This window comes from Gopherus flavomarginatus, chromosome 9 (genome assembly GCF_025201925.1).
Source record: "Gopherus flavomarginatus isolate rGopFla2 chromosome 9, rGopFla2.mat.asm, whole genome shotgun sequence".
NCBI classification, from domain to species: domain Eukaryota; kingdom Metazoa; phylum Chordata; order Testudines; family Testudinidae; genus Gopherus; species Gopherus flavomarginatus.
Window position 1 is genome coordinate 86,212,943 of NC_066625.1, and position 12,115 is coordinate 86,225,057.

Here is a 12,115-nt window from a genome sequence, read left to right on the forward strand (position 1 = left end):
TGGGGCCTTTCCTCCAAAAGCAGTTCTCAGTAAGCGACGTGCTGCTGCCAGTATCTGCATCTCATTAACATGAAAGTCAATGGGACAGGACTGGTTCCCAGCAAAATGTTGCTTTAACCGGACATCATTAATATCGGGGTTGCTACTAAGCAGCATCTGCTCTACTTTCTTAGCCTTAGTAGAAGGAATACGATAAATACAGAGGTTAGGTCGCACCAAATCTTCATTATTTATGGGAAATAGTGAGCTTTTCACCACAACTGTATATTGCTCCATCTTATTCTAGGCTCTCGAAGTCTTTTATCCTGTTCTGTGCCCCTCTCTGCACTCCTTCCATTTCTCCTGTGCTTTCTGAGCAGCGAGATCCAGAGTTGAACACTGTCTCCAAGCAGAGTGAGTATCATTGATTTGACAATGGCACTCAGTATTTCCAGCATTATTCCCTATCCCTATCTTAATTTAGCCTAACATCTGGTTTTGCTTCCCTGCTCCCCCCGACCCTACCTCCTCTCCTTTGACTGCTGCTGCTCACCGAGCACACGTTTCCATTGCAATGGCTGTATTGACAGCTACGGCTATTTCCTGAGTCGTTCCAGTTAATTTAAAACCTATCGACATGTATGGAAAGAAATGCAGGCATGGCTGAGGTCAATGAGACGTGATTGGCAGCTGCTATCCCACATGGCACTGTAGACAGTTGCACCTGCAAATACTTGCCTCACAAAATTGGGTGAGTGTGAAATTTCCACCCACAAAACAGGAAGCCAGGTGGAGGCCTCATTTGGAACCAGGCATAGACCACATGTCTCGAAAAAAGCTCTTTTGGAATAGCAGAGCTACTCTTTTTTTTTTAAATTTAGTCCTTGAGCATGACAGCCCCCTTCACCGACCCTGCCATCCCATGGTCTTGGGGTGGGCATTCCTGAGGGTCTAACAAATGATGGTGATGAATGACGGGCCTGTTCAACAGGGATCTCAGGGTTTGTCTGTATGGAGAGGCAGCGATCAGCAAGCTGGGGTGTAGCATTCTAGGCTGCCGTGCACGTAGCTACTGCAAAGCAGGGTCACAGGGTAGCAGGGTCCACATGGCCAGGCTGGGGCGCTGTAGATGGACACCCCGGCTTGCTGCACAGTAACTTTCTGTACAGACACGTCTTCACCCTGTTGCTCCTTCGGTGTGGGTGGCGCTGGGAGCAAGGTAGGTGGGATGCAAATGGAGGTCACCTTTCATACCACTTTGTGGCTGCTTGTGGACTGGCATTCAAGAGGCTACTCAAGGCTCCAAACCATCTTTGGAGCTGGGCAGGGCATGGAAAGACAAAGCTGTGACAGAGGCCACTGGCGGTACTGGGGACAGAAGTTATATGCTAGAGAAGGGTGGCCCAAAGGCAGGAGAAAGCAAGGTCCTCAGACTCAGGTTAGAGCCTACCAGGGCCTGGTCCATTGGCTTGAATGGGTGTTGGACAGGGCCCTTGTAGTACAATCCTATCACTGTACACACACACGGGGTTCCACTTGGAGGCAAAGTGAGTAGGCAGGGCAGGATCGGGCTGGTCAAGAGGGATCTGATTCTTTCCTTGACAGGCACCAGTAAATGCCATGAACATGAATGGGAGTTACAGGCCCACATCATGGAAAGAGAAAACACTGCAGGATAGCAGAGTCCCCTCCCTCTACACCGTCAGAGTTGATGGGAGAGGAAGGCATCCTTCATATTCATCCACATTAACAAAACAGAGGAAACAGGGGCCTTTGCAGACTTTTGTCCACAACAGTCACTGCCAACGGGACCTTTCGCAAGTAAATAATGATGAATTAAAGGGACCCAGACAGGTCAATTCAGCTCCAGTTATAGGGCCAAACTGCAACACTCTTGCATGAAGTGGCATCTTGAGTAGCTAACAGGGCAGACTGTGGAATACAGGGTCACCCTTTGCTTGCAAGGGTGATCCTGTATCACAATCTGGACCGAGATGTAAAAACTTTTTACAAAGCCTCAGCTCAACACAAAGGTCTCCATGATATTTTTCTGGCTAATTCCAATGGAGGTTTTTTTGTTGTTGTTTTTGTTTTGCTTCGCTGTTTAACCAACAAATGGCTAAATCCTAAGAAATGCTGAGCATCTGCTCAGCACCCGCAATCTCCAATGAATTCAATGGGAAGTGCAGATTCTCAGCACCTCTCAGGATTTGGCCCAGTCTGCAGTGTTCGCTATTCAGAGTTGCATTTTGAGAATCTGAAAGCGACCCAAGACAGGGTAGGAATTAAAGGAAACTGACTCCTTTCTTTTCAATGGGTCAAGCGGAGGGAAATGCCCTCAGTCAGAAGAATAAATGAGATTATTTAAAGTCTGTCTGGGATCATTCAAGGTGCTATTTGAACAAGAAAGAACAATTTTTTTTAAAGTGGCCCTGTCCTTTAAAGGGGATGTCCATGCTCTGAGCAGCGAGTGCGAATCCCAGCGTGACGAGACGGCCCATCAACCTAGTATGCTAAAAATGGAGCAGAGTGCGGTGCAACAGGCTAGCTACGTGAGTTCGCACCATTGGTCTGTAGTCAGAAAGGCTAGTTCCTCCCACAGCTCGCCTGCCCGTGGCTACACTCCATTTTTAGGGTGCTAGCTTTATGGCAGCTAGTGTAAGCAGAGCTGATGCGTGGCGGAAGGCATGTGGGGTCATATGCCCCCTTTCCCCTGCCCTTTCCCCTTGCAGCTTGGCTTGTATTGAGCATGCTCGCATGAATGGAGTATGCTCGGTAACATTGTTGAAGTCGGCTGCCCTCACTCTGCCCCCCCATCGGCCGGCACGGGTTGTCTCAGAGTAAATCAGTCTCCTCGAGCAGGGAAGCGGACGCCCCCACTCGAAGGCTAGACCCAGCCTAAAAATCCATTTTGGCCAAGATTGTCAGAAGCGACTTGTGATTTTGGCTGCTGAATTTGAGCCACTTTAAAGGGACCTGATTTTCAGACACTGTTGAGTACCCACCCTCAGGCAATCTGGTCTCTTTAAAGTGGTGTTGGTCCTGCTTTGAGCAGGGGGTTGGACTAGATGACCTCCTGAGGTCTCTTCCAACCTTACTCTTCTATGATTCTAAGTCTCAAGCTGGGCCCTAACAAACTGACGCTCCCCAAATCCCGGTGAAAACGGTAGCTCTTCATTTTCTTTACCAGCGTGAGCCCCCTAAAAACAAAACGCTGCTGACCATCGCCCCATCGGAGATGGCCTTTTTGTGCAGCACATGGTTATACGGCCAAACATGCCCGACGCGTCCATCCTCGGGCAGGTGGTCCTGCCGTAACGGATTCCAAAGAAACGAAAGAGCAAGACTTCAGACCTGCAGCACTATTCATTAAAAAATAGTCAACAACCAGTGCAAACATATTCTTTAGAAAAAGGCAGTATAAGAATAAGTTAAAAACTAAAATGGACTATAACAAAAGAGTCAATCTACTGCTTTTTTTTTTTTCTCCAACAGACATGAGGTAGTTGTGTTGTTAAGGAGGAAAAAATAAAGAGAGAAGTAGTAAAAATGCTACTCTAGACCACACTCTACTCCACTTTATAAAATTAAATAATATAAAGATGCTCCGAGGAAATAAAAATACATTGTCGTACATTAGAAGGAGAGAGACGTACCTAAAACCATAGGTACAAGAACCTACATAACACAAAGTCCAGCTTGGTGAAGTGACCGAGGTGCTGGAGAAGGTTCTATATAGTACAAGTTGTTAGAGGCACTCGCAGAGTGTGTAATAAAAGGCCACTACATCAGCCTGCTAGTAATATTTACTGTGGTAGTGTACAAAGGATCATTAAAATCATTTTAACCATGGGCGAGCGGAGAAGGCGGCTGGTTATGGCTAATTGTCTTTCGGCTGGCGTTTGTCTCAACCCCTTTGGGTGCCTGGCAAAGCTGAAGAGGGCCCTCCCTGGCGAATAGCAACATTGGAGAAGATACGCTTAATGTATTCTCCCTCTTTCCACCGTGACAAACATCCCGGCACTCCCCATCATGGAATAATAGAAAAAAATGGCACAGGCTGAGGGCAAGTGGTTCTGTTTTAGTGGCTTCAATGGGAGTTGGATTGCGCCCATAGCAATGTACACATTGATTTATTTCCTGTGTATTTAGGGCTGTTCACCTGTCTAGGAACCTGAACCTCTGAGGTACTGAGCACCCTCTTTCCCCCATCGAATTCACTGCGAGATGAGGGCACACAGTATCTCTCCAGATCTGGCCCCCAGTAACTCACACCTATTTCTTCTAGCTCTCCCTTGGTCAAAATCAGATTAATTTCCTCTTTAATGGTTATGGACATGCGTCATGTTCTCAGATGCTGAGGATGAATTGATTAGCGCAGAGATACTACACAGAGGGGCGTCCTGCTGGCCTGTGGGAAAAGCTTGGCACTTGACTGGCTGTACGTTCCCTCTGACTTCTTGAAGACAGTCCGAATCCCCACTTTCCATAGAGTCCATACTTTCTCCGTGCCTGTGGAAGCCATTGGTGAGCCCATGAGGGCCAACGGCTTCCATTTTATTCGTCTTTCTGTCAGTACTTAACAGGGCATCCTGGGTCCGAAGCTCAGGTTTGCCTTGGCAGTCTACTAACGCTTTGCTGACATTCTGCTTGGCGTTTGCCAAGGTGTGAAGGGGGTGCTCATCAGAGGGGACGTTTTCTGGGTTGTGATCCTCAGGATCCATTTCTTCAGTGTCCAGCGTGTGAAGCTGAGAGTCGCAGTCTCTGTCAGAGGCTGAGAAATCGGAATGGACGATGACCTCGGCTTCCACTTGATGGAGGCTGATGGGTGGTTGATTTTTCATTACTTCATTCTGTTAGTAAGCAGAAAGCAAAGGGAGAAAGTGACTAAATTCAGATCATTCAGTCCCTGGATCCTGACAAATGGAGAAGCCTGTGTTTAACCAGGAGCATGTGAGTAATCCCATTGATTTCACTGGGCCTACGCACATGCTTAAAATTAAGCGTGTCTTTATATGCCGCACTGGATTGAAGTCTTAAGCACTGCTCACGCTGTAACATGAGCAATAGCCAAAGACAGAATGGCTTTATGGCATAACAGCTTTGTTCCTCTCAGAAACAAGAGCATATGCTCTTTTTCAATGCAGACAACTTTTCCAAGCTTCTCTTTTCAGGTCTAAAGTCAAGAGATGCTATTTTAACCCAACCAGATTTTCCAAAATGCCAGCTGAGTTGAATTGCATTTTCCACCAGTTTTTGGTAATTAATGTTGAAAATAAAGCATGCAGCTCAGAGACAGAGCTCACTGTATATCCAAAACCAAATACGTCATTTAAAAAAATAAACATCAGGCTGTGTCATTTTAAAAGACAAACAGTCTAACAAAAGCTTACTCAGATCAATAGCCCAAAGCATTTCCAGGCATTTGTCCACATGGTTTTAGTCGGTTGTGATTCCATCAATGATTTTGGGGGTGGGGGGGGAGAAGAATTCTGGGTTTTGAGCTTGGCAAGTGAGCAAGGTTGGAACGGGTTTCCCAAGACTGTGTTATAAAACGTATTTGCAAATCTGAAGTCAACACCCGCAGGGCATGACATTCACCTCCCCAGTGTGGACTGCCGATCTCCAGTCCAGATGCTCGCCGCAGAGCGCTCATTTACAACAGCGAAAGCATCCTCTCGGGAATGAGCACAGTGGGCATAACAGAATTCACACTGTAAACTGGGCAGGAGGACTACATCCAGATATGTGTACTCTGCACTTATACATTGCTGTCCATAACAGGCCCTCAAGATGCTCTGGAAGCCTCACAACACATATAGCTACAGGTGGGGAAACTGAGGCACAGAATGGTGCAAAGACTTCCACAGGTTACCCAGTGAGTCAGCAGCAGAAAGAGGACTAGCAAACTACACCAGGAGGTGGTTAGAGGTATGGCTAATAGTGTACAGTGACGTTAAGTGGCTGGATAGCAGTATGGCCAACCCCAAGCATTCAAAAATAATGAATCAGGTTCCAAAAACTGTGTTTAAAAAATGAAAAGCGTGGGGTTTCTTTTTATTTGCCTTTGGGTTTTGAGCCTTGAGAGTTCATTTTTTCAAGCATGAGGGGCTCGAAATGTACCTTTTATTTTTTAAATGTAAGCTGAGATTCTCATATAATCACATGACTCCAGGAACTGGGACACTAAGAAAAAAACCCCCAGCAAATATAGCAACCATGAAATTGTGAGAGTTGGCAATGTTATTATTATAACAGTAGTAATAACTTGCTCTGACACAGCACTTTTCATCAGTAGATCTCAGAAGGAGATTTTTACAAAGGAGGTGAGCATCATTACCTCCATTGTAGAGTTGGGGTAACTGAGGCACAAAGCATTGTATTATCTTGCTCACAGTCACCTAGCAGGCCAGTAGCCAAGCCAGGAATAGAACCCAGATGTCCTGAGGACTGGAACTCCTGAGTTCCAGTCCAGTACTCTGCTTACAGGGCAACACCACCGAGAATAACATGGATACCTTCAGATTCTTAAAGATATTCCCCAAGTCCTTAGCTATCCAATATTGAAATTGGAACACGTACATTATAACAATTCCACAAGGCCCTCTCCCTCTAGAGACAAAGGCTGAGATTTTCAAAAGTCCTAGTGATTTTAGGTGCTTAAAGGGACAGATTTTCAGAAGGTGCATGCTCAGTACCTTCTAATTATCAGGCCCCTTTGTCGCATCTGAAGCTGGGCACCCAAAACATGAGGCACCCAAGTTGACTATTCTCTTTTGAAAATGTTGGCTGCAGTGTACAAGCAGAGCAACATTTGCTAGTTACTTTAATCCTATTTTGTAATTTGCAAAAGCTGTTATAAACCAAAGCCCTTAGAATCAGAAAGAACAGAACGATTTCACTCATGCAACATTTAAACAGTGTCCTGTGTTCTTGGGTCCTTTGCATTTATTTTTAAGCAGGGAGTTACTATATTAGACTAAAATTTGTTAACTAAGCAGATTTCTCTATTTTGGAAGCCCATAGAGAGTCTCCTAGACAATTAGCTTTAAAATCTTTTCAAAGTTTATTGCCTTTGCTGGTTAACAACTTCATTTCCTGAAAGGAAACAATCCAAAACAAGGAAGTGAACTATCCTATGTGTAACTCTCTGGCTTCCTGTTTAAGCCAATTTTGTGTAACATTTACATATTTTAACACTTCCCTCCTTTTGTTGACAAACTCTGATGGGTAGCTAAACTGTGATGTAAATGACACTCTATAATGGGGTTGTAAAACATTGTCTCAACTCTCTACACACCATTAATTGCATCCTGTGTATAACTGATTTTCACACTGCTATCTAGGAAGGAAGCACAGGATAGGTGGAGGTACTTATTAGAGGAGAGAAGACAAAATCTTAAAGCAACACCAGGCAAATCTCTTGCTTTACCAAGTCAGCTGAGTTTATATCGAATTGCTTCAAGGGAGCCTTGACACAGAAATGATATTAGCAGCTGCTTAACTGGAATAAACCTGTATTCCCAAGTTTGAGGACACAACATCAGAAATGTTAATGTTGATTTTCAATACGTCGTGGAACACTGGAGAATTCTAGACGACTGGAATAAAGCGAATGTGCCAATATTTAAAAAAGATAAAAGGGATGACACAGGTAATTATAAGGCTTGTCAGCCTAACATTGATCCTGGGCAAGATAATGGAGCAGCTGATATGGGACTCGATTAATAAAGAATTAAAGGAGGGTAATGTAATTAACTCAAATCAACAAGCATTTGTGGAAAACAGATCCTGTCAAACAAACTTGATATCATTACAAGTTTGGTTCTTAGGGTAAAAGCACTGATGTAATACATTTAGATTTTGGCAAGGCATTTGACAGTACCGCACAACATTTTGATTTAAAAACTAGAACTATATAAAATGAACATGGCACACATTAAATGGATCAAAAACTGGCTGACCGATAAGTCTCAAAATGTAATTGAAAATGGGGAATCATTGAGCAGGTGTGCTGACAGTGGGGTCCCGCAGGTACTGGTTCTTGGTCCTACACTATTTAACATTTTTATCAATGGCCTGGAAGAAAATGTAAAATCATCACTGATAAAATATGCAGATGACACAAAGACTAGGAGAAGGGTCAATAATGAAGAGGACAGGTCACTGATTTAGAGTTATCTGCATCACTTGGTAAACTGGGTGCATGCAAACAGAATGTGTTTTAACACAGCTAAATGTATACGTATACATCTGGGAAAAAAGACCGTAAGCCATACCTACAGGACAGGGGACTCTATCCTAGGAAGTAGTGACTCTCAGAAAGATTTGGGTGTGGTGAATAATTAAGTGAACATGAGCCCCCAAATGACTCTGTGGCCAGAAGAGCTAATGTGATCCTTGGATGCATAAAGAGGGGAATCTCGAGTAGGAGCAGAGAGGTTATTTTTCCTCTATATTTGGCACTGGTGCGACTTCTGCTGGAATACTGTGTCCAGTTCTGGTGCCCACAAAGGATGCTGATACATTGGAGAGGGTTCAGAGAAGAGCCACAAGAGTGACTGAAGGATTAGAAAAGCTGCCTTACAGCAATAGACTCACATGCTCCATCTATTTATCTTAAAAAAGAGATGGTTAAGGGGTGAGTTGATTACAGTCCATAAGTAGCTACATGGGAAACAAATATTTAATAATGGGTTCTTCAGTATTGCAGAGAACGATATAACACAATCCAATGTCTGGACGTTGAAGCTAGACAAAATTCAGGTATAAATTTATAATGTTGCAAGTAATTAACCATTGGAATAATTTTCCAAGGATTTTAAAATCAAGACTGGATGTTTTTCTAAAAGATCTGCTCTAGGAATTTGGTTTTGGGAAGTCCTATGGCCTAACGTTATGCAGAAGATCAGACAAGATCATCACAGTGGAATCTATGAAGCCTGAATTTTCTCCTGATCTGTAGACGAAGGATAATGGAAATTGCTTTACACTACCTTTCAAAGGAATTTAAAACAACCCTTGATTTTTGACTCTTTCTTTAAGCAAAAATGCAATTCCTTCTCCAGGTTGGAATAAAATAGATCTTAATAACTCTCTATGCTGAGTATTGTAGATCCTAACTCAGTTTATGTGTAAGTTTACTGCACTGCTACATAAAAAAACACAATTTTGTTTTCTGGAGCCCGATTTCTGCTCCCCAGATGAGACCACGACAGCCTCTCCACCTTATTAACAAGGAATCTGCTCCACACCCCACTTGGCCACCGATTCAAGACCACAAGGACTGAGGAAAGTAAGGCAATGAGAACAGGGGGATTGCTGGACCTCTGAGAGAGGCACAGAGGACTCCTTGAATATAAAACAACTTTTCCCCACATATGCGAATCACACATGACGTGCAGTGATATACTTGGGCAACGGAACAAAAACCATAATCAGCAAACTGAGACGAACTCTATGGGCTAAATATTTTCTCTCCTCTACAAGCAGGGAAAAGATGAAGGGACACATAACAAATGTACCGTAGTGCACAAGCAACTGACACTAAAATACTGAAAACACCCACCGTAACAGCGTTGTACACCAGGGCTTGTAGCAAAAGCTTTTGTCCTGCATTAGAAGGTGCCTTCAGTGTTCCATTCACAGCAGTAGTAGGCTCTTTTGTAATGGCACCTCCACATCTTGTCCAGTTCTGATTACCTGATTTATTCCATGTAGACTGCAGAATAAAAAGGAAAGCAATGATCAGATTGTTCTTTCAGGTTTGGAAGGATACAAATCTGTGTCTCAGAAATAGGCAGTTCAACACAAAAGTTGGAGAAATGCCATATGGCTTAAAGATGTCGGTTAAATGCAGCCAACATACTTCCAATGACGTCACCATAACACTAGCCCTGACAAACTGACATTACCACCACAGAACATGGAGTTTAGTGCACTGATTTGTTATGGTCCGATGTGGAGCAAGTGGATAATTGGGATTTTCTTAGCTCTCACCCCAAAATTTCTAATACCGTTCTTCCTGTGACACATTACAAGAAGAGTTCATGCTCCAAATCTAACATGGGATCTCTGCTGATTTCATAGATTTCAGGACCAATAGGATGCAGTGTATCAGGTAGCACCACACTGCATACATCTTCCTTTTGAAGATCTAATTCAAAGCCCATTGAAGTCAGTGGGAAAATGATCTTTTATCTCAGTTGGTTTGGCATCAGACCCTACTGCATGTACATACCAAGACACTAGTGTGTTGGAGGCAGTCGGAATAACACTCTACACTTCAGTAGCTACCCTCCTATAACAATCTCAAAGCACTTTATACAGGTGGATAAAGATCTCCATGTTACATGTGGAGAAATTCAGGCACAGAGAGACTAACTGACTTGCCTAACATCTAATAGTGGCTCAGTAGAAAAGTTAGGAATAGAATGTAAGTCTCCAATACGCCACTCTGCGTCTCTTACTGCCCATAGAACTCACCATCTGCATGCCCACAACAAACATGGCTGCCACAACTTCTCATTTCATCCAGCTAACAGAAGAAGAAGAACCCAATTACGTCGCAAAAACATCTCATTGTTAGACATTTCAGTTTAATAACCACAATGCAAAGTGCTTCTTCTGGGCTAATGCTTTGATTCTAAGTTTTAAAAAAATCTCAGTGCACAACTTATTTAAAAAAAAAAAAAGAGGGGAGGAGGAGGAATAGCTCAGTGGTTTGAGCATTGGCCTGCTAAAACCAGCATGGTGAGTTCAGTCCCTGAGGGGGGCATTTAGGGATCTGGGGAAAAATCTGTCTGGGGATTAGTGCTGCTTTGAGCAGGGGTTGGACTAGATGACCTTCTGAGGTCCCTTCCAACCCTGATATTCTATGATTCTAACAAGCCACCTTGGAGTTCCTCAGCTCACAATACAGTTATCACCTCATAAATAGGAAGTACCTTCATATTATTGTCTATTCATGTTATTTCACAGTAACAATACAGTAACTTTTCTGGAAGAAATAGTAACAATTATTGGCTATCTATGAGAACAAGCAATATAATATTTTCATTTAGGACTATGAATGTTATTTTGAGAAGTAACTTTACCATAGCAATTATGGACATTTACCCATAACACATCAGCTAATTCTCTCCAGCCCTGCCTGTTGTTATACTAGCTACCACTAGTCCCTCTCGACGTTTTAACTACAGTACTTTTTGTGATGGAAGGATCTAAGCCAAAACTCGAGTTCTAACGATGCATCATTAGGATTATTTATCTACTGCTGTAAGTGCACAAGGCTGTGCAGTAAGAGAAAGGTGACAGGTAATGAATTGGTGCCCTACTTTGAAAGGCTGCCTGGAACAACTAGTTAGGAATTTATTTTTCTCTTTCATAAAAAATTTCAATGAAAATTTTTTTTTTCATTGAAATTTTTCTTTGAAAGCTTCCATGGGATTTTGTAAAAGATGCTTTTTTCAGCAACCAAAAGTGGGGAAAAAAATTACAATTTTGTTTCATTTTGTCAAAAAGCCAAGTTTTTACCCTAATAAAAGTTAAAATGAATTTCTTTGAAGCAACTGTTTTGGCTAGGAATGACAGAGGACAGCAGGTGGGTCACTGTGATAGCTATGGCAATTTCCTGCAGTATCTTTGGGAGCTCTCACGGTACTGTTTATTTATCCCAGTGGTCTGGGGATTGTCTGTAACTCCACGGGTGATGGGAACCACAGACCCCTGGGAACTAAGAACACTGCGAGGTGATTAGGCATATTCACTCAGGGTATAACACCTCCACAGAGGTACCACCACCTGGAGAGGCTCATATATATTGGTTCAAACTGGATTCCCCAGAGACCAACAAAGAAAGGACTTTGGATAAACAGCCTGAGTTTAAACAGGCTTTCTGATCCACCAAACAGACAAGACCTTCTGTCTAAGGAGGGCCCCAGTCTTTCCTAGGAGAGGCTGGAAGTTTTTGGCCTACTGAAGCCCCATAAGACTGATGGATGACCTCTGGTAAGCTTTTAGCAGACGTATAGGAACGCTTACTGTTGCTATTATGTTTTCTCTGTAACGCTTTCTTCTTGAAAAGAAATGTGCTTGCTTAGACCAGGTCTACGCTGCAAACTTATATCGGCATAAC

The 12,115-nt window shown here is 43.3% G+C and overlaps 1 protein-coding gene across 2 annotated transcripts in view; it reads right to left on the reverse strand.

Moving 5' to 3' along the window:
• Nucleotides 1-3,907: 3,907 nt before the first annotated feature.
• IGDCC4 (immunoglobulin superfamily DCC subclass member 4) overlaps nt 3,908-12,115 on the reverse strand; it is a 187,751-nt gene continuing 179,543 nt past the window's right edge. For both annotated transcript variants that reach the window (XM_050967461.1, XM_050967460.1), the window contains exons 19-20: nt 9,548-9,700; nt 3,908-4,832 (exon numbers count right to left, since the gene is read on the reverse strand). In XM_050967461.1, coding sequence (XP_050823418.1) covers nt 4,302-4,832; nt 9,548-9,700 — 684 coding nt within the window. In that variant the 3' untranslated portion in view covers nt 3,908-4,301. The remainder of the gene's footprint in view (nt 4,833-9,547; nt 9,701-12,115) is intronic.